This window comes from Oncorhynchus nerka, linkage group LG10 (genome assembly GCF_034236695.1).
Source record: "Oncorhynchus nerka isolate Pitt River linkage group LG10, Oner_Uvic_2.0, whole genome shotgun sequence".
Lineage (NCBI taxonomy): Eukaryota > Metazoa > Chordata > Actinopteri > Salmoniformes > Salmonidae > Oncorhynchus > Oncorhynchus nerka.
Genome location: NC_088405.1, coordinates 84128970 through 84153226, shown reverse-complemented (window position 1 = coordinate 84153226; position 24257 = coordinate 84128970). Strand labels below are relative to the sequence as shown.

The window sequence follows — 24257 nt, the reverse complement described above, 5'->3', positions numbered from 1 at the left end:
ATTGCTTTGCTGCTTGAGATTGTTCTTAGAATCCCTTTCACAGATGGGGATAACATGTGGCGGAAGCTCAAGCTACTATATATCTTATTCAAACAAAATGCCTTTGTGAATTGATCTGTACTTGTCTGGTGGTTTGTGATATTTCATCACTTGTACTATGTTTAAATTAACTTATGCTAACTGGTCTCCATTCCGTACCCTCCTGCAGACACAGCTAGGGCCCTAGGGCTTTTGGAAGACTACTGTGCTAAACTGACGAAGACAGAGGAACAACAGCTCAAAACTGCCATTCAGAGAGTGATGGGGGTCTTCAAAAGCAGCCTGTTCCAAGCACTGCTTGGTAAGTCAGCAGGTTATTGGAATCCATCCATTCATTGAAGAATCCATTGTTGTTTTTATTGTCATAACAAAAAACAATATCCCCTCAACTGTTTAGCCATGTTCACCGTTATATTCCATTTCATAAAGTATATGGAATTTGATACTGATTGTCTATGCTAGTGGCAAAAATGCAAGCATTTTTTTACTTAAAAGTTAGACCCCGCTAAATGATGTTGCCACAGTGAAGCAGTGTGAAGTGAACCTGTGCAGATACTGTGTGTGAGAGTGAAGTCTTGCATCTCGCTCATCTCAATGTCTGTGCTATGGTAGCCAGGGCACCAAAACATCGTTGAAGTTGAGCCTTGCGCTTCAACACTCTTAGTTGTTGCGGAAATGTACCCACTATGCTGTTTACTTTGTGCACCTACAGGTAGCTGCCAAAATAATGGAAGCAATTGAGTAAATGATGGATACAGAGGATATTAAAGCAGGTGCTTCCACACCGGTGTGGTTCCTGAGTTAATTTAGCAATTAACATCCCATCATGCTTAGGATCATGTATAAAAATGCTGGGCAGGACATTATTTTGGCCATTATTTAAGCTATCATGGTTGTGCCTCCATAGGATGACAATGCCCCGATCCACAAGGCACGAGTGGTCACTGAATGGCTTGATGAGCATAAAAACGATGTAAACCATATGCCATGGCCGTCTCAGTCACCAGATCTCAACCCAATTGAACACTTATGGAAGATTCTGGAGTGGCGCCTGAGACAGCGTTTTCCATGACCATCAACAAAACAGCAAATTATGGACTTTCTCGTGGAAGAATGGTGTCGCATCCCTCCAATAGAATTCCATACACTTTTAGAATCTATGCCAAGGTGCATTGAAGCTGTTTTGGCCATTGGGGCGGCAGGGTATCATAGTGGTTAGAGCATTGGACTAGTAACCGAAAGGTTGCAAGTTCAAATCCCCGAGCTGACAAGGTAAAAATCTGTCGTTCTGCCCCTGAACAGGCAGTTAACCCACTGTTCCTAGGCAGTCATTGAAAATAAGAATTTGTTCTTAACTGACTTGCCTAGTAAAATAAAGGTAAAAAAAAAAAAAAACTTGTGGCCTATTAAGACACTTTATGTTGGTGTTGCCTTTATTTTGTCAGTACATCATATTGCTGAGTCTACCTTTAAAAGTAATAACTATTTTATAATAACCGTTTAAAGCAGCAATCAGCAGTAGAAACAATAACAAAGCATTTGGCCTGCCCCTGTTTCAGCAAAAATCTGAGCAATGGGGATGGAGAATGTAATCACTTTCAAATTCTTTGACCAACTTTTGAGGCTATATAGTGGTTGTCTACATTCACTTTGTTTACAAACATTGAAGTAAAACAAATGTATATTTTTGGTTCTGATGGTGTGTGACAGTTTAACTAAGTTCATGAGGCATTTATAAGTTATTATTTCAAGAGTCAATGGGTACATATTGTTAATTTCTAAGTCCAAAAATGGACGTAGCAACTGCTTATTGCCCCTTTTTAAATGGGGTCTTTGCTGAATGATAGGTGACCTAAGTCAGTACTTTTTGGCATTCACAATATTTGTGTTATCCCTAGAGGTTTGTCTATTGTCACATTTGCTTAACCTGCAGTTTGCTATGCCTGAGCAGTGGGCACATTCTGCAGGTTTAGGGCTTTTATTTTTAACTCTGCTGATATTGCAGTAGGTGCTTGTGGTATTTTTCCATGTACTCTTCTTACTCTTCCTCTGTGATGTTTTTGTAATGATTCAAAATAAGCATATTGATGTGGGCTTTTTACATATTTGATCCAACTGAATTGAACTATTTCCTCACTGCATTATTGGAGATTGGTATAATGCATGATTCTTATTCATAATTTAAAAGTTCATGACATGGTAATTCCCCTAATAATGAAACCTGCAATCTGACCTCTCAGGTCAAGTTTGAAAATGTATTGCAGACAAAGAGTTGTTCAGGCTATGCATTATTGTTCTCAAAGCCGTATCCGCCATTAGCAAGGGCAAAGTCTATGTGAAATGAATGCTATAAGCTCTGTATTATTATTATTATTATTATTATTATCTGTGACACACTTATCAGACCTTCTTGTGCTTGACTCCCTGGAATCTCTATCCTCCAATTCTGATGAATGTTGTTTTGGCTTATCTGAGAATGGGCTTTCACTCTTTGCACAAGCCCCCACTGGTTATCAAAAAATAAACAATGATATGGAGAGAGGAAATATCCAATTTATTAAAATGCATATTCACTTTTTTCCCCTCTAAACCTAAGAAGAAATGTTGTTTGAATATCTAACATGATATACCACTCAGTGCCTTTTTGCCAACTTCCCCTTTGAAGCTTGAGGATTGGCAGACAGCAATGAATAATAAACAACCTTGTTTCATGTAGATTTGACAAAAATGACCATGTTTATTGATCCCCACAGTCATTGTACTAACATGAGCTGTAGCAGTAAACACATTTATGATAATGTGTAAGACTTTTATTTTGACACCTGTTATTATGGCTTTCGGAGGAATAGAAGGGCTGAATTGGGTTGTTCAGTTTAGAGCGAGGCCACACTCCCCTGCTCGTGTTTATTTTATTTTCCCCTCATAATCGGCCTTACATTCTCTCTGCAAGCATGCTTTCCAATCCAAATTTTGTCACCAATATGTAATCTAAAGCGTATAGCCCTTGTGACATAGCTACCCGGCTCTCGCACAGCCCGACCGCGCGCATCTACAGAATTCCCAACGCGGCTCGGTGTATGCTTCCTCTATTCATTCAAATGTATTAACAGTTGTAGAAATAGTTTGAGCCGCGTTGAGGATTAGAAAAGTATGAAAGCCAACCGTCCAATATTCATATCTATAACACTGATGTGCGTACGCATACACATTTTGGACTCTTGATAGGCGCTTAAGCAAGTTCAAATCCCTGAGCTGACAAGGTACAAATCTGTCGTTCTGCCCCTGAACAGGCAGTTAACCCACTGTTCCTAGGCCGTCATTGAAAATAAGAATTTGTTCTTAACTGACTTGCCTAGTTAAATAAATAAAGGTAAAATAAAATAAAAAATAAGAATGATCCACAGACACTGCAACTTCATTTGTAGACTCAAAAGTTTCAGACTGCTACACAATTTATTAGTGGAAACAGTAAAAAAAAGAGCACCTAAAATCACTCTAAACTGAACAATCGCTGTTATTCTGAACCAGAATTAGATGTGATTTTTTATTTTATTTTTTAATTACATTGTCTCACAGCAAGAAAAACACAGCAGCTCTTGACATTCATTGTTATCATTGGAAATTTTGAGTAGATCAGTGGAAATGGAACTAGATTGTTTAAATTTAACTAGGCAAGTCAGTTAGGAACACATTCTTATCTTACTTTGTTGACAGATTTATGAGGAAGTCCTTGCTTTGCTGTAGGGGTTGTCACCCTGCTCCTTTCCCAGCTAGCACATAAAGTTCTGAGAACCATATGTTTCTTAGAGCTTGGTGAGAGTGTGGCTGTCCTATGGTTATTTTTTATACAACGTTCTGGGAATGGTACAGGATAGTTGCTTGGCTTTTGAACATTCTCAGCACATTTAAGGAACTTCACAAAATAATGTTATTTTCTGGGTATTTCCTGACTTTAACAGAACGTTTTCTAAACATTCAAACGTGGTTACATTTAATAAATGTTTTGATAATGTTCTAGGAACATTCTCAAACTGGTTTTCCGTTAGGAATGTTCTCAAATAGTTTAGAGAACGTCCAGAAACAACAGTCTCCTGTGAAAATGTCAATACTCTGCGTAACGTTTCCACCAGCTTTCCTCATAGTTCTGTTTAAATTCATCTTCTCATATTGTTCAGAGAACATTAAGAACTTTCTATAAAAACCACAAGAAAAATTAAGTAACATTAAGAGAATGTTATTTTAAAAACATATATTTAGTTCTCAGCATCAACAAAACAATCTCTAACCTCTCTTGTTAAGTGTGTTAGATTCACCCACTAATTGGCCACACCTGATCTTAATAAATGCTCGACAAAAATTAACAGTGTTGTATGAGTTAAAAAACTTGGCATGCAATCTACATCCTGGTGGCGCAGTGGACTAATTCCATGGGTAAAAAACAGAAAATCATAGATTTGGAGCACACTGACACAGTCTCACAATTAAGAAATGTGTTTGCATGATTAATGCCTAAGGGGGGAGGGGTGTATTTTTATCATTATTTTGTTGAAATGTTTTCAGAAATCATGTCCAATATTTGATCCTCATGTTGATGGTCACATTACTGCTAACTACTGTGAGCTCGTCATGCTACGCAGTTCCAAAACAATCCAAAGGGTGGCGTCCTTGACCACAAATTAATGTTCTAGTTACGTGCACTATAGCAGGATTGGGATTTTAGGCTGCAATTTTTGGGATTATGATAGAACTGCGTAAACTCACATTAGCAGGAGGCGGGGGGGGGGTGACAACTTTTGCAGACATGTACAAATGCAGGCACCAAACGCGCTTGAAAATCATGATTTTATAATATGTGGTAATAAATCACAGATTCTATGGTCAAGTGAGCTACATGACAACATTTCTAACTATTTAATTACACAAAAACAAATCCAACCCCCCATGTACTGTACATACCAACAACATACAATCCTTTCTCCAACTAAATATTACAGTGGCAAGAAAAAGTATGTGAACCCTTTGGAATTTTCTGCATAAATTGGTCATAAAATTTGATCTGATCTTCATTTAAGTCACAGCAATAGACAAACACAGTGTGCTTTAACTAATGACACACTAATTATTGTATTTTGTCTATTTTGAAGAAAGCATTTAAACATTCACAGTGTATGTTGGAAAAAGTATGTGAACCCCGAGACTAATCCCTTCTCCAAAGCTAATTGGAGTCAGGAGTCAGCTAACCTGGAGTCCAATCAATGATATGAGATTGGAGATGTTGGTTAGAGCTGCCCTGCCCTATAAAAAACTAACAAAATTTGAGTTTGCTATTTCACAAGAAGCATTGCCTGATGTGAACCATGCCTTGAACAAAAGAGATCTCAGAAGACCTAAGATTAAGAATTGTTGACTTGCATAAAGCTGGAAAGGGTTACAAAAGTATCTCTAAAAGCCTTGATGTTTACCAGTCCACCGCAAGACAAATAGTCTATAAATGGAGAAAGTTCAGCACTGCTACTCTCCCTAGGAGTGGACATCCTGCAGAGATGACGGCAAGAGCATAGCGCAGAATGCTCAATGAGGCTAAGAAGAATCCTAGACTGTCAGCTAAAGACAATAAGAAATCTCTGGAAGATTAACATCTCTGTTGACGAGTCTACAATGCGTAAAACACTAAACAAGAATGGTGTTTGTGGGAGGACACCATGGAAGAAGCCACTGCTGTTCAAAAAAAGCATTGCTGCACGTCTGAAGTTTGCAAAACAGCACCTGGATGTTCCAGAACACCTGGATGTTCCACAGCGCTACTGGTAAAATATTCTGTGGACAGATGAAACTACAGTTGAGTTGTTTGGAAGGAACACACAACACTATGTGGAGAGAAAAAAGGCACAGCACAGCACACCAACATCAAAACCTCATCCCAACTGTAAAGTATGGTGGAGGGAGCATCATGGTTTTGGCTGTTTTGCTCCCTCAGGGCCAGGACAGCTTGCTATCATCAACAGAAAAGTGAATTCCCAAGTTTATCAATACTTTTTACAGAAGAATGTCAGGCTCTGTCCCCCAATTGAAGCTCAGAAGAAGTTGGATGATGCAACAGGACAACAACCCAAAACACAGAAGTAAATGAACAACAGAATGGCTTCAACAGATGAAAATACGCCTTCTGGAGTCCTGACCTCAATCCAATTGAGATGCTGTGGCATGACCTCGAGCGGTTCACACCAGACATCCCAAGAATATTGCTGAACTGAAACAGTTTTGTAAAGAGGAATGGTCCAAAATTCCTCCTGACCGTTGTGCAGGTCTGATCCGCAACTACAGAAAACGTTTGGTTGAGGTTATTGCTGTCGAAGAAGGGTCAACCAGTTATTAAATCCTGTTTACACGGTGTGTTCAATAAAGACATGAAAACGTTTAATTGTTTGTGTGTTATTAGTTTAAGCAGAATGTGTTTGTCTATTGTTGTGACTTAGATGAAGATCAGATCAAATGTTATGACCAATTTATGCAGAAATCCAGGTAATTCCAAAGGGTTCACATACTTTTTCTTGCCACTGTATATTACACAGTACTAGGATGTTAGTCCATCTATAAAGATTAGAAGTGAAACTAAACAAAATGAAACTGTAGGTGCAAACCTGTCTATGACTTCACTCGTACCCAAGCGTGTTAGTATGCATATCTTTGTCAATTGTCATGATGCATTCTATCTTGGGTCATTGGCCTCCTAAACCATGTACACTGCTCAAAAAAATAAAGGGAACACAATGTAACTCCAAGTCAATCACACTTCTGTGAAATCAAACTATCCACTTAGGAAGCAACACTGGTTGCCAATAAATGTCACATGCTGTTGTGCAAATGGAATAGACAACAGGTGGAAATTATAGGCATTTAGCAAGACACCCCCAATAAAGGAGTGGTTCTGCAGGTGGGGACCACACACTTTTGAATGCTGGCGGTGCTTTCACTCTAGTGGTAGCATGAGACGGAGTCTACAACCCACACAAGTGGCTCAGGTAGTGCAGCTCATCCAGGATGGCACATCAATGCGAGATGTGGCAAGAAGGTTTGCTGTGTCTGTCAGCGTAGTGTCCAGAGCATGGAGGCGATACCAGGAGACAGGCCAGTACATCAGGAGACAAGGAGGAGGCCGTAGGAGGGCAACAACCCAGCAGCAGGACCGCTACCTCCGCCTTTGTGCAAGGAGGAGCAGGAGGAGCACTGCCAGAGCCCTGCAAAATGACCTCCAGCAGGCCACAAATGTGCATGTGTCTGCTCAAACGGTCAGAAACAGACTCCATGAGGGTGGTATGAGGGCCCGACGTCCACAGGTGGGGGTTGTGCTTACAGCCCAACACCGTGCAGGACGTTTGGCATTTGCCAGAGAACACCAAGATTGGCAAATTCGCCACTGGCGCCCTGTGCTCTTCACAGATGAAAGCAGGTTCACACTGAGCACATGTGACAGACGTGACAGTCTGGAGACGCTGTGGAGAACGTTCTGCTGCCTGCAACATCCTCCAGCATGACCGGTTTGGCGGTGGGTCAGTCATGGTTTGGGGTGGCATTTCTTTGGGGGGCCGCACAGCCCTCCATGTGCTCGCCAGAGGTAGCCTGACTGCCATTAGGTACCGAGATGAGATCCTCAGACCCCTTGTGAGACCATATGCTGGTGCGGTTGGCCCTGGGTTCCTCCTAATGCAAGACAATGCTAGACCTCATGTGGCTGGAGTGTGTCAGCAGTTCCTGCAAGAGGAAGGCATTGATGCTATGGACTGGCCCGCCCGTTCCCCAGACCTGAATCCAATTGAGCACATCTGGGACATCATGTCTCGCTCCACCCACCAACGCCACGTTGCACCACAGACTGTCCAGGAGTTGGCGGATGCTTTAGTCCAGGTCTGTGAGGAGATCCCTCAGGAGACCATCCGCCACCTCATCAGGAGCATGCCCAGGTGTTGTAGGGAGGTCATACAGGCACGCGGAGGCCACACACACTACTGAGCCTCATTTTGACTTGTTTTAAGGACATTACATCAAAGTTGGATCAGTCTGTAGTGTGGTTTTCCACTTTAATTTTGAGTATGACTCCAAATCCAGACCTCCATGGGTTGATAAATTTGATTTCCATTGATCATTTTTGTGTGATTTTGTTGTCAGCACATTCAACTATGTAAAGAAAAAAGTATTTAATAAGAATGTTTCATTCATTCAGATCTAGTATGTGTTATTTTAGTGTTCCCTTTATTTTTTGAGCAGTGAATATAGACGTCTTAATGCACTGAAAGATCTCTCACAGCTGCTAACTGGGATGGTCAGCGCGGCCTGTATGATTGCCTTCCTTGATAGGAACATATCAGGCTCCAACAGTTTATACAGGACATGTCAGAAGTGGCATCTTTCTTTTTTTGAGAGTAAATTCTTTAGCAAGAACTACTTCCTCTGGTTTGAGAGGAATGTGACCTGTTTATCTTGTGTGGGCCTCTCCTCTCTATGTTCTCTCTGTGTCCTGTCTGCTCCCCTCTCTCTATTTTCTCTCTCTGTCTTGTCTGCTACCCTCTTCCTTCCTGTCTGAAGTTCTGCTTTCCTGGATCTCCTATATTATTACAGAGATGGCATAGTATCTATGTCATAGTAATATGGAGTATTCTGAACAGACAAACACACACATGCGCACAATATTAACCACAGGCAAATAATGTTTACCTGAATTGAGCTAAAGGTCAAATCTGGAATCATTTCTGTTTCTTAATGATTTTATTATTATTTTTTATTTATTTCACCAGGTAGGCCAGTTGAGAACAAGTTCTCATTTACAACTGCGACCTCGCCAAGATAAAGCAAAGCAGTGTGACAAAAACAACACAGAGTTACACATGGGATAAACAAATATACAGTCAATAACACAATAGAAAAATCTGTATACAGTGTGCACAAATGTAGAAAGGCAATAAATAGGCCATAGTGGTGAAATAATTACAATTTAGCATTAACACTGGAGTGATAGATGTGCAGATGATGATGTGCAATTAGAGATACTGGGGTCCAAAAGAGCAAAAAAACTAAAACAATATGGGGATGAGGTAGTTGGGTGGGCTATTTACAGATGGGCTGTGTACAGGTGCAGTGATCGGTAAGCTGCTCTGACAGCTGATGCTTATAGTTAGTGAGGGAGATATAAGTCTCCTGCTTCATTGACTTTTGCAATTCGTTCGTCATTGGCAGCAGAGAACTGGAAGGAAAGGCGGCCAAAGTAGGTGTTGGCTTTTGAGATGACCAGTGAAATATACCTGCTGGAGCGCGTGCTACGAGTGGGTGTTGCTATAGTGACCAGTGAGCTGAGATAAGGCCGGGCTTTACCTAGCAAAGACTTATAGATGACCTGAAGCCAGTTGTTTTGGCGACAGATATGTAGCGAGGGCCAGCCAACGAGAGCATACAGGTCGCAGTGGTGAGTAGTATATGGGAGCTTAGTGACAAAATTGGTGGCACTGTGATATACTACATCCAATTTGCTGAGTAGAGTGGAGGCTATTTTGTAAATGACATCGCCGAAGTCAAGGATCGGGAGGATAGTCAGTTTTACGAGTGTATGTTTGGCAGCATGAGTGAAGGAGGCTTTGTTGCGAAATAGGAAGCCGATTCTAGATTTAATTTTGGATTGGAGATGCTTAACGTGAGTTTGGAAGGAGAGTTTACACTCTAACCAGACACCTAGGTATTTGTAGTTGTCCACATATTCTAAGTCAGAACCGTCCAGAGTAGTTATGCTAGTCGGGCGGGAGGGTGCATGCAGCGATCAGTTGAAGAGCATGCATTTAGTTTTACTAGCATTTAAGAGCAGTTGGAGTCCACGGAAGGAGTGCTGTATGGCATTGAAACTCGTTTGGAGGTTAGTTAACACTGTCCAAAGAAGGGCCAGATGAATACAGAATGGTGTCGTCTGCGTAGAGGTGGATCAGAGAATCACCAGCAGCAAGAGCAACATCATTGATATATACAGAGAAAAGAGTCAGTCCAAGAATTGAACCCTGTGGCACCCCCATAACAGGCCCTCCGATTTGACACACTGAACTCTATCTGAGAAGTAGTTGGTGAACCAGGCGAGGCAGTCATTTGAGTCGCCAAGGCTATTGAGTCTGCCGATAAGAATGCGGTGATTGACAGAGTCGAAAGCCTTGGACAGGTTGATGAAGACGGCTGCACAGTACTGTCTTTTATCGATGGCGGTTATGATATCGTTTAGGACCTTGAGCGTGGCTGAGGTGCACCCATGACCAGCTCGGAAACCAGATTGCATGGCAGAGAAGGTATGGTGGGATTCGAAATGGTTGGTGATCTGTTTGTTAACTTGGCTCTCGAAGACTTTAGAAAGGCAGGACAGGATGGATATAGGTCAGTAACAGTTTGGGTCTAGAGTGTTTCTCCCTTTGAAGAGGGGGATGTTCTGTTATAATCTCCACCCGGCACAGCCAGAAGAGGACTGGCCACCCCTCATAGCCCGGTTCCTCTCTAGGTTTCTTCCTAGGTTTTGGCCTTTCTAGGGAGTTTTTCCTAGCCACCGTGCTTCTACACCTGCATTGCTTGCTGTTTGGGGTTTTAGGCTGGGTTTCTGTACAGCACTTTGATATATCAGCTGATGTAAGAAGGGCTATATAAATAAATTTGATGACCGTGGCAGCTTTCCAATCTTTGGGGATCTCAGACGATACGAAAGAGAGGTTGAATAGGCTAGCAATAGGGGTTGCAACAATTGCGGATCATTTTAGAAAGAGAGGGTCCAGATTGTCTAGCCCAGCTGATTTGTAGGGGTCCAGATTGTTCAGCTCTTTCAGAACATCAACTATCCGACTTTGGGTGAAGGAGAAGCAGGAGGGGAAGGCAAGTTGCTGCGGAGGGTGCAGAGCTGTTGGTAGGGGTAGCCAGGTGGAAAGCATGGCCAACCGTAGAAAAATTATCATAGATTTATCGGTGGTGACAGTGTTTCCTAGCCTCAGTGCAATGGGCAGCTGGGAGGAGGTGCTCTTATTCTCCATGGACTTTACAGTGAAAAAGCTAGCCTTTGCTTTCCTGACTGACTGTGTATATTGGTTCCTGACTTCTCTGAAAAGCTGCATATCACAGGGGCTATTCGATGCTAATGCAGTATGCCACAGGATGTTTTTGCGCTGGTCAAGGGAAGTCAAGTCAGGAGTGAACCAGGGGCTGTATCGTTTCCTAGTTCTACATTTAATGAATGGGTCATGCTTATTTAAGATGGTGAGGAAAGCACTTTTAAAGAACAACCAGGCATCCTCTACTGACAGGATGAGGTCAATATCCGTCCAGGATACCCGGGCCAGGTCGATTAGAAAGGCCTGCTCGCTAAAGTATTTTAGGGAGCGTTTGACAGTGATGAGGGGTGGTCGTTTGACCACGGACCCATTACGGACGCTGGCAATGAGGCAGTGATCGCTGAGATCCTGGTTGAAGACAGTAGAGGTGTATTTGGAGGGCAAATTGGTCAGGATGATATATATGAGGGTGCCCATGTTTTAAGGATTTAGCGTTGTACCTGGTAGGTTCCTTGATCATTTGTGTGAGATTGAGGGCGTCTAGCTTAGATTGTAGGACGACCGGGGAGTTAAGCATTTCACAGTTTAAGTCACCTAACAGTACGAACTCTGAAGGGCAATCAATTCACATATGGTGTCCAGGGCACAGCCAGGGGCTGAGGGGAGTCTATAACAAGCGACAACATTGAGACTCTTTTCTGCAAAGGTGGATTTTTAAAAGTAGAAGCTAGAACTGTTTGGGCACAGACCTGGATACTATGACAGAACTCTGCAGGCTATCTCTGCAGTAGATTGCAACTCCGCCCCCTTTGGCAGTTCTATCTTGACAGAAAATGTTGTAGTTGGGGATGGAAATTTCAGATTTTGTGGTGGCCTTCCTAAACCAGGATTCAGACACGGCTAGGCCATCAGGGTTGGCGGAGTGTGCTAAAGCAGTGAATAAAACAAACTTAAGGAGGAGGCTTCTGATAACATGCATGAAATCAAGGCTTTTACGGTTACAGAAGTCAGCAAATGAGATCGTCTAGGGAATGGGTGTAGTCCTGGGGGCTACAGGGCCTGGGTTAACCTTTACATCACCAGAGGAACAGAGTAGGATAAAGGGCACGTCTAAAGGCTACAATAACTGGTCGAACAGAGAATAAAAGGAGCAGATTTCTGGGCGTGGTGGAATAGATTCAGGGCATAGTGTACAGACAAGGGTATGGTAGGATGTGAGTACAGTGGAGGTAAACCTCGGCATTGAGTGACGATGAGAGAGGTTGCATCTCTCTGCATCAGTTAAGGTTTCACCAGGTGAGGTTTCAGCATGCATGCGGGGTGGGACAAAAGAGCTATCTAAGGCATGTTGAGTGGGACTGAGGGCTCTACAGTGAAATAAAACGATAAGAACTAACCGAGACAGCAGTAGACAAGGCATATTGACATTAGAGAGAGGCATAGAACAATCACAGGTATTGGTCGGGAGAGCTAAGACAACAACGGGTAAATGGCGATGAATGGGCATGGGCAGAGAGGGTCAGTTAGGTACATACAGGACCTGAGTTCGAGGCTGGGGCTGACAGATAAACAAAAAGAGGTACAGTGTTAATGAACAGTCCAGCCGGCATCAGCTGTGTAGCGGAGTGATCATAGGGTCCAATGAGCAGCAATAGGTGAGTCAGGGAGCCGTTCGGTAGTCTCTACTACGCTAGGTGAGTGGGAGACACGGCGTTCAGAAAGCTAGCGGGCCGGGGCTAGCAGATGCGTCTTCATCGACATTGCATCAGAAAAGCCTGTTGAAACCACATGGAACGATTTACGTCGGCAGACCAATCCTGATGGATCGGCAAGGCTCCATGTCGACAATAAAGGGACCAGGCCAATTGGAGAAAAAGGTACTGTAGCCCAAAAATTAGCTGAAAAACTTTGTCGGCTGGCCAGGAGATGGGCCTTAGCTCAAGGCTAGCTCAAGGCTAACAGGTGCTTGCTTTGGGACATAGCCACTCTGTTGCAACTAGCTAGCTGCGTTGATCTGGTGTAATGGTCCAGAGCTTACGGCAGGAATCCGGTGATGTGTTAGAGAAGAGCAGTTCAATATGCTCTGGGTTGATATCGCACTGTGCAGACTGGCAGGTATTATCCGAGCTAAAGTTGAAGACCATTAGCAGTGGCTAACAATAGTTAGTAGCTAGTTAGCTGGCTTGCTGCTGATGGAGAATCCAGTTATAAGGTATAAAAATAGCAGATTCGTACCACATTAGGTGAGACGGGTTGCAGGAAAGTATATTTAGCTCGTAGATGGAAAGTGAGATTAAAATATATACGATATTTTCGAGAAAAGTGAAAAACACTATATACACATGACAAGACAAACACACATCCGAATGCTACGCCATCTTGGATTTTTTTTATTTTTAGCAGTTCACTCAATCTTAAACCTGATTAACATTCAACTGTCTTACCCTTCGCTAATCGCAATACCTGTGTTCTCTCTCTGTCGCTTTAGCAACAAAATCGACATGCGTGCAACCATGGGGCAAAACAAATGAGGTTGGCTTAGATTGTTGACAACTTGTAAGCTATATTTCGTCTCCAATATTTATTGGAAACAAATATATTTGCACAATGGCCACTTGTTTTCTCAACTGTAATACATTGTTACAGTTGTTGGTTAGCTAGCTAGTGAATTTTAGCCGTATTTGCATTGACATGAAATCAGTCAAAACACCTCAAAACAAGACATGGTATCAATAACATGATGGAACATGCTGAAATGAAACATGATTCCCCATATGGCAGTTTGTCATTCTTACTAGCAATCTGGCCATCCAGAACCACGACAGGCTGACTTCTGCCCCATGGAAGCGCGCACATTGTTTTCGCAACGTTGTCAGTCAACCCATCTATGTTGCTAGATGCTAAATAATTGTATTGTAAACACACACACACAATCTATTCAGTTACTCCTGCAAATACAACAACTGTTTCTGTGTTTTCTGAGCTTCATCTCTCACCCTCTTTCTCATGAAGAAATTCCATATGTCCATCTTCTATAAATCAGAAAAATCGTTAACTCAGCTATCCAGTTTTGTTTTTTCAAAAGATCGCTAGCTAATTGAGCTGACATTACCAAAAGTAGCTGATGTTATGTTAGCCTTAAGTTAGCTAACTAGCTTTATTAGCAATTTTTTGCATATTTGGATAGCACTTGATTAGACAGTAATTGGTTATTTAGTCATATTTGTCGGGTGGTGAACAGAGTTCCAGCAGTTGGATTCAGTGTCTAGATAGCTAATCAATTAATGTCTACATCCTGCTCATAAAATGTACTAGGTAGCTAATGTTAACAACGCTGCTAGCTAGACTGGGTAGTCCCTAACGTTAGTTAGCTAACTTAACGTTATCCGTCAGTGCAGCTTTTGAGTCAATATGTTGAAATGTAAGTTATTCCACTCTGGTTTACTGTGAGGTCAATAACTCTGAATAACATCATCATGGGCTAACAAAATGTGCTATAGTAGTAGCAACCTAACAAAGGTTACCTCCGTTCTTCTCATCTTTGTGCTCTCTCCCTCAGAGAATGAGCAGTCGCCTGTGCATGCCAAAATATAATTTCTTTGGACGAATCAAAAAGGACTTTGGAAAACCACACTTTTAGGCAGCACTAGTATTCATTGCAGTGTGTGAAGCAGTGTAGCCTTGTTTGTTTTACATCATCCCAGTAGGACAAAAGACTTGGGGCTGATACAAACTCATTCGAGGCTTAAGCCCCGAAAGCCTGGTTCTGGTATCGTCAATGGTGACTGGCCATTACTGCTTATCACTTATTAACCATCATTTATTTACATTAATAAAATATTTCAGTTGTTGTGTATATTACATTTGTTTTATTTCATTACTTTATTTCATTCCAAGTCATCTCATCTCTATAGAACTGCTGCCTATGCTGTCTCACCAAATCACTATTTTGTTGTTCTTCCAAGTAAATAAGGCATACTTTTATGACTGCTGAATACCAACTGTCAGTCACTAAGATCAGGGGTTCCCAAACTTGGTCCTGGGGCCCTCCCTGGGTGCACATTTTAGTTTTTTGCCCTAGCACTACACAGATGATTCAAATAATAAAATCTTGATGATGAGTTGGTTATTTTAATCAGCTATGTAGTGCTGGGACAGAAACCACAACAGAATTTGGGAAACCCTGCCTGTATTTTCAGGTAGAGATACTTTGCAAATTAACAGCTGCTCTCTATGTCTCCTCACGATCACACATTCTTCTCTCTTCCGTAGTAGGCGTAGAAAAACACAGGCTGGACAAGTAGATGTGCAATAGATTATGGCCATTGTAGTTAATTCTATGCGCTAAACCATGTAGAATACTTCACAGTTCAGACTGGATCAGCTTTATCTCTAGAGAAATGCAAATGTGTATTAAGCTCACCGAAAAAAAACAGAACGAAACAATGTGGGTCAATTATTTGTTTAAAAAACGAAAAATAACAGAAATGTTGGTTAGCACTACTGTCTAGTAGTTTGAAATGTAATTAACAAGGCCTATTTGCCTAACGGCTTCCATATTATTACAACACTTTAAATGTTGGCCAACTATCAAGCGGAAGTATATTGTTATAATTTTGTGGCCTTTTGGGGTATGGTCACACGCCCACACCAGTAGTAGCCATTAAACAAACATAAGGATAGGTAGACTGTGTAAATTATTGTTTAAAAAACACTGGCAGAGATATATGCTCTCATGAACAATCCTGTACAATAATGTTGATTTATATTGCAAGATGAATCAAAGTCAGATGAGAAGTTGTAATATTCTTAATGCCTTATGAAGCTTTCACATTGCCAAGTTTGGTTAGTAGCCTTTAAAATAAAAAAATAAATAAAAAATAGTGGATTATTTCTAATCTTTTACTATGTGCTCTTTGAATACTACAGATTCATTTGATCACCTTGTTGCGTGAGAACTTTCCTACGATGCAGGAAATGTAAAACTGAAGTGTAATTTCCACTTTTTCCTACAAAATTGTACATGAATTATAATCCAAATAATACTTCACATTTCCTCCTTTGCCAAGATAATCCATCCACCTGAAAGGTGTGGCATATCAAGAAGCTGATTAAACTCTCTCCATTGGGTCGGCCTGGCTCCCAAGTGAGTGGGCCTATGCCCTCCCAGGCCCAGCCATGGCTGCACCCCTTTCCAGTCATGTGAAATCCATAGATTATGGACTAATGAATTAATTTCAATTAACTGATTTCCTGATATGAACCGTAACTCAGTAAAATTGCTGAAATTGTTACATCTTGCGTTTTATATTTCTCTTAAGTATAGGTTGGGCAGAAGGTGTGAGGGACTGTTGATTGATTGATTAAACCCTCACTTGACCTAATATTTTGTAGCATAGACTTGCAATTATTTATACATAGAATAATTAACCACTATCTATATGGTCATAATCCTTGCAAGTTTAATTTCCATGGATGGTTGCCTGAATTCCCTGAATCATTCTTTGGCTTAATTGATTCTTGTATGTTTCTGCGTGTATGTCCATACAAATGACTCAACTCGCCTGATTAATGATTGGTACTACATCTTTTACCACAATAGCAAAACAGAGCTATTATTTTCTGTAAATTGTGGAACGAATGCCTCCTGAAGTAGATGTAATCATGAAGCATTAGGTGCTGTCTAATCTGGTCAGGGCTGAAACACATCACATTTGAGTATAACTGTGGATGGTTTAACCCATTCACCATCACCTATTTCTGAGAGTGAGGCCAGAGGACTCATCCACAGAGATGGAGGACAAGGAAGATTCACTAGTCCACTTCCTTGTTGCTATGTAGCCCAAGGTTAGTCTACACAATGCCATTCTTGGAGGGCCGTGGTCCTGCTGATTTTAATTTGTCCCTGAAGCTCAATGACTTATAATAGGTCTAAATGCCATATAGCTGTCTGTCACTGATGCTTTGGTGGTCCTGGGAATCAAACCCACTACATTGGTGTTTCAAGTGCCATGCCCTACCAACTGAGCTACAAAGGACCACCTTCCCAGTGTTCACATTCTGGTGGTATTCCACATCAAATCAGTTGTTGTTTAAAAAGCATCACGAGTGTGAATAAGGTCCATTGTTATGGATGTGAAACACTGTCCTTACTAATCATGTTCCAAATACAGTAGTTCCATCATTTTACCTAGCATGCTTGTTCCATTAGATGTGCCCTTTAGATCTGTCTACCACAAGGTCTGTCTGTCTGTCTTTTAAAGACCATCTTCCTTGCACATGTATTATCTAAGTAAGTCTTATCACATCTGTTCATCTGAATCTGTGGGATACACAGACTATCTCCAGTGGTCTAATTGCAAGAGCAGACCACCGTCTGCCAATTCACTCCATAGAGGTTTTTAATGGGTCCTATTTGTCACTGTCAGATGATTAAGGCTATACGCCAGCCTCCCTTAATAGGGAAGCCATTTCACTGCTCTCCTGGCTCTCATGGAGATCCTTTTTCTGGGAGGCTTTCTCCCTCAAAGCTTTAATTGAATCTCTTCTCTCACAGGACAGCTATCCGAACAGTAGAGGAAGCTGACTGGTAGGAAAAAAATGACAGGGACACTGAGGTCTTGATGGGAAGAACGAGGCTACCGTGTGTATGCATTTTGTATTTTTGTTTTGTTTGTAGTTATTACGGATCCCGATTAGATTCTGCCGAGCCAGCAACTACTGTTTCTGGGGTGTAAACAAGTTTAAGGCGATTACATCAGAAAATAAAACAGTATATTGCGCAACACATTATTACACACTACCACACCATATCTACAATACACCACAGTACTACACACTACTCTACCACACCATATCTACAATACACCACAGTACTACACACTACTCTACCACACCATATCTACAATACACCACAGTACTACACACTACTCTACCACACCATATCTACAATACACCACAGTACTACACACTACTCTACCACACCATATCTACAATACACCACAGTACTACACACTACTCTACCACACCATATCTACAATACACCACAGTACTACACACTACTCTACCACACCATATCTACAATACACCACAGTACTACACACTACTCTACCACACCATATCTACAATACACCACAGTACTACACACTACTCTACCACACCATATCTACAATACACCACAGTACTACACACTACTCTACCACACCATATCTACAATACACCACAGTACTACACACTACTCTACCACACCATATCTACAATACACCACAGTACTACACACTACTCTACCACACCATATCTACAATACACCACAGTACTACACACTACTCTACCACACCATATCTACAATACACCACAGTACTACACACTACTCTACCACACCATATCTACAATACACCACAGTACTACACACTACTCTACCACACCATATCTACAATACACCACAGTACTACACACTACTCTACCACACCATATCTACAATACACCACAGTACTACACAATACTCTACCACACCATATCTACAATACACCACAGTACTACACACTACTCTACCACACCATATCTACAATACACCACAGTACTACACACTACTCTACCACACCATATCTACAATACACCACAGTACTACACACTACTCTACCACACCATATCTACAATACACCACAGTACTACACACTACTCTACCACACCATATCTACAATACACCACAGTACTACACACTACTCTACCACACCATATCTACAATACACCACAGTACTACACACTACTCTACCACACCATATCTACAATACACCACAGTACTACACACTACTCTACCACACCATATCTACAATACACCACAGTACTACACACTACTCTACCACACCATATCTACAATACACCACAGTACTACACACTACTCTACCACACCATATCTACAATACACCACAGTACTACACAATACTCTACCACACCATATCTACAATACACCACAGTACTACACACTACTCTACCACACCATATCTACAATACACCACAGTACTACACACTACTCTACCACACCATATCTACAATACACCACAGTACTACACACTACTCTACCACACCATATCTACAATACACCACAGTACTACACACTACTCTACCACACCATATCTACAATACACCACAGTACTACAAACTACTCTACCACACCATATCTAAAATACACCACAGTACTACACAATACTCTACCACACCATATCTACAATACACCACAGTACTACACACTACTCTACCACACCATATCTACAATACACCACAGTACTACACACTACTCTACCACACCATATCTACAATACACCACAGTACTACACACTACTCTACCACACCATATCTACAATACACCACAGTACTACACTACTCTACCACACCATATCTACAATACACCACAGTACTACACACTACTCTACCACACCATATCTACAATACACCACAGTACTACACACTACTCTACCACACCATATCTACAATACACCACAGTACTACACACTACTCTATCACACCATATCTACAATACACCACAGTACTACACACTACTCTACCACACCATATCTACAATACACCACAGTACTACACACTACTCTACCACACCATATCTACAATACACCACAGTACTACACACTACTCTACCACACCATATCTAAAATACAAAATATATAATACAGCAATATAATAATACTACAATGTACCAGTGGCAGTCGGTGCCATTTAAAATGAGGGAGGACAATTATTTTTTAGGAGCATGGCCTTATTTCTATAACAACATACTGGATGGCTGGCATTCACTGTTTGCGTGTGATCAGCTGTGTATTCATTCCGCCGATTCTATTGAAAAACGTTTCTTAAACGGAAGCAAACGGAATGAAACGGGAATAAACCTACCTGAATTTGTTCAATAGAAACTATCATTTGCAACTGTTTAGACTAATGATTACATGCTGGCAAGGCAGTATTGAAAGTGTCACTGTCTGTCACCTTGATAACTCCAGTTTGTCTCTCGACCTGTGCACCTACGTTATAAACATTTGAATTCGTAGGTTGTAGCAACCTCATGAAAATATGAGTATCATGTAGTAGCCTAAACCTATCAATGTTACATTAAACTGGGTGAAGGAATATGAATGACAGTCATCCAACATGCTGTAATAGAAATAAGGTCATGCTCATGAAAAAAATAATCTTTCTCCCTCATCTTAATCAGCACCGACTGCAACTGGTGTGTGCATGTGTGGTACTGTGTTTATCACCAGGGTCTTGAGAAGAAGTTCACGGCTACCCGTAAGTGTGTACAAACATCCTTATGATTTGTAAAGATAATCTTTCAAGATATTTTCTTTTTATGGATAATGAAAGTGTTTAAAATAGAATGGGAAGGGAGGGAGACATTAGTCGTAAGAAGACTGCCATCTTGTGGCCGTTTAGACTTACAGCATTTCCCACTACTTTATCTTGAGACAGTGGAGCACTGTTTATTTATGGTTTGACAGAAAACGTGACATTTTGCAATGCCCTCTTCTTTTCACTAGTATGCATGACATAATGGAATCTATCACATGTTAGAGAACATCCAATGATGTCAATGCCAAAAGTATCACAACTTTTGTTAGTGCTTGTAACACTCACAATGGTGGCAACTCTGTCAGTTTCCAAAATATCCCTGTGCTATTTTATTATATTTTAGTAGTCTGTTATTTGACCCTTGTGCGACTATGCCTTCAAAATAATGTAGGAGACATTTTTGGTGAACATTTTGATCTGTTAAAGTAGGGCATACAGAAGATGAATATTGTTACTTGGGGCAGCAGCTAAATCTGTTGGGCCAAAGTATCTGTGGAAACGAACAATAATAGGAGAACAGTGGAACACAGAAAGGTAGAACATTTCAGTTGTGTATCTATACCCTTCTGTAAACCATGAAACATTTATTTCAATAACGTTTGTTGGATTTATCAATTCTGATTATATATTTATTTTTATTTCACCTTTATTTATGCTAAATATATATATATGCTATATGTATATTCATGTACTCAAAAGACTGAACAAAGGAGTCCGTAGAATTGGAGGAAACATTGAGAAGTCAATTGGATTGACGATGTTGCTGATGATACTACCACAGGTCCAACAGAGGGCACTACAAGGCATGGATTCGATAAACACTTTACTGTACAACTGTACAACACTACAATCCTACCAAAGTGCCTTGTGTATTTGATATATCTCTATGGTCCTTGCCTTGTAAGGATCTCTGTTGGAACAGCAACAGGTTGAGCATCCATTCCCAGAAGGTCTGGATGTGTTGTAAATCCAAGAGGAGCCTCATCAAGTTCATTTATTGCCACATAGCAGTAAATGCAAACTGAATTTCATGAGCATACAAATGGCATATGCCTAAATCTAAATTCATATTTATACCGTTGAAAATATTACATACTTTCAAGAATAAAAAACCAAACTGATTCCAGCCTAAGAGCTTATACCTCCTGAAGTAAGGGATGGGTGACCTCTTGTACAACTCAGTTGTAGTCTGTGCTATTGTCGATCCCTTCTGCTGGGTGGCAGGTAGCCTAGTGTTGGGCCAGTTACGGAAAGGTCGCTGGTTTGAATCCCAGAGCCGGCAAGGTGGAAAAATCTGCCGTTCTTCCCTTGAGCAAGGTAGTTATTTTTTAAAAGATTTTTACCTTTATTTAACTAGGCAAGGCAGTTAAGAACAAATTCTTATTTCCAATGACAGCCTAACAGTGGGTTAACTGCCTGTTCAGTGGCAGAACAACAGATTTGTACCTTGTCACCCCCCCCCCCCCCGCACTTATCTGATTCAGATGGTTAAATGTGGAAGACACATTTCAGTTGAAAGCATTCAGTTCTGCCACTGACTAGGTTTTCCCTTGTCTATTACTATATAACTGTAGCACCATGTTTGTTGTTCCCAACTCAACTTTTTATCAGAGAACACAGGATTATGCTCTGCACTATTTCATAGCCTTAGTGGCCCGGCCACCCAGGGGTTTCAAATCGTATGGAGAAGGAATGACTCATCGCATGGAGAAATGACTAATGGCTGTCCATCCATTGTCTCTGAAGCGGATGTTATCAAATCTGTCTCTTTATGAAAATCAGCACACCTGTTCTTTTCTCCTCAGGGTCATTAGTACACACACACTCTTAAGTTGACATTCTAGACTGAATTATACCAAAGAGCTCAGTATCGAGTAAGTAAAAGCACAGTGAAAGCATAGCCTCTTGCCATAACTTTTATTGAACAGAAAATTGCAGTCACAGAATAATTCCCAGAATAATGTTGAATATGTTTCTTCTACGCTCAGCTTAGGGCAATATGTATTTGCATGAAGCAGAGGGATAGGAGTCATAAAGCAAGACTGTTTGTGGTATGGTCAGAGGTTGTGGGGTTGCATCTCTGTCAGTGCCCTCTCACACACCATGGTGGGCCAACACTCAAACACATATTCTTCAGTTAGTGATGATGTTGAATCCCAGGCCTGGTCACACACTTCTCTGCCACTTGCAGTGTTGTCCCATAGCTGAGGGAGTGACAATCCTAGAGGAGATAGGGGCTAATTACACCCTCTGATCGCCACTTCAACACAGTCAGCAATGCTGAAGGCTCCAGAGCCATGTGATGTCCCAGAAATAAAAGCCATTTGTTTGGAGTTTGCACAATTTCATAAAAAAATGATTGAAGGGGCATGCCTAAAGCTTGGTGTCCATGAGATCAGGCAATATGTTTACCATAGCCCCTTCTCGGTTTGGTGATGAGTTTGGACTAGATCATGAACAAAGTGGTTTTGGGTGTAATCCGCACTTCCTCATTCAAATAAATGACAGGCAACATCTATATGTTTTATTGTGTGGCTATCAGTGTTGTTGGGTTGGCAGAAGACCTAGTGTGGCAGCTGGACAGCAGCCTCGATTGCCACCATTTCAATGACTTATGGCGAACCGCAAAGAGTGATATTGTTTTTGTTGGTTTGATCTTCAGGAAGTGGCACTGAACAAGTGTCTCCCAAAGTTGATGGGTTTACGTATCCCCTCATCAAAATGTTTAGCTCTGAAAGTGAAAGTTTTGACAGCAACATGTGACAATGGTGTGACCATGCAAGTTCCTCGGGTTGAGGGACTGGTTTGGCATAGGAGAGATAAGTAAACTGCAGTAGCTCTTCGGAGGAACTGATGTCATATGAGAAAGTACAGTCGTTGCTTGTTTCCATGGATACGATGGGAGGGAGCCATGTGGCTGATTGTCACCAGGAGAAGCCCGGGGGCGTGTGAGACCGTGTGGAGTTCTCCCAAAACGCTTCGCTTCACAACATACGATGTTAGCCTGGATAGATGAAGCAGGCCATATTATTTGTTTCATGCTTGTTTAGTGTGAAATTGTTATTTGAACACAACTGATGTAATGGAATGAATATTCAAGAGTGTGTGGAAAGATGAAACCTCATGGAAAGCAGGTCTCTCTCTCAAGTGTGTGTGTGTGTGCGTGTGCGTGTGTGTGTGTGTGCGTGTGTGTTATCACCACCCCTTCTGGTCTCTCAGAGAGTACGCCATTACAGCTACACAGCTCAAATGCCTGTGTCCGTTCTTGCACACACAGGGCTATGTGTGTATATGTTGGTGAGAGTTTGTGTTTTATCGCCTGGTGTCTGTCCCCAGGTGATGTTCTGATGTGTATGTGTCGGTTCTGATGTATGTACATGTGTGTGCACACCTGGCCATATAAGCGAATGTCTTCTTTGACTGTTCATATGGCTCTTCTGCACAAGAGGCAGTGTGTGTGTGTGTGTGTTTGTGTGTGTGTGTGTATGTGTGTGTGTGTGTGTGCACTCCCTTTGTCCCAATTTATTCCTTTGCTACTACTGGTGTGTAATTAACACTTTGCTACTACTGGTATGTAATTAACACTTTGCTACTACTGGTATGTAATTAACACTTTGCTACTACTGGTGTGTAATTAACACTTTGCTACTACTGGTGTGTAATTAACACTTTGCTACTACTGGTGTGTAATCTGCTACTTCTCCTGTATGCGCTTCACTGTCCTATCTGTTCAATTAAAATTCATACAAAAATACTAAAAGAGTAGGAAATCCTATTCCTTTGAAATTTGGCAGGCATGTT

The 24257-nt window shown here is 41.3% G+C and overlaps 1 protein-coding gene across 11 annotated transcripts in view; it reads left to right on the top strand.

Annotated features, from left to right (window-relative positions):
• LOC115136133 (disks large homolog 2) overlaps window positions 1–24257 on the top strand; it is a 315445-nt gene that overhangs the window by 2400 nt on the left and 288788 nt on the right. For all 11 annotated transcript variants that reach the window (XR_010464941.1, XM_065023856.1, XM_065023851.1 and 8 more), the window contains exon 2: window positions 209–340. Coding sequence is in view for 10 of the 11 variants with exons in the window: in XM_065023856.1 (XP_064879928.1) it covers window positions 209–340 (132 nt within the window). In the remaining variant the exon portion in view is untranslated. The remainder of the gene's footprint in view (window positions 1–208; window positions 341–24257) is intronic.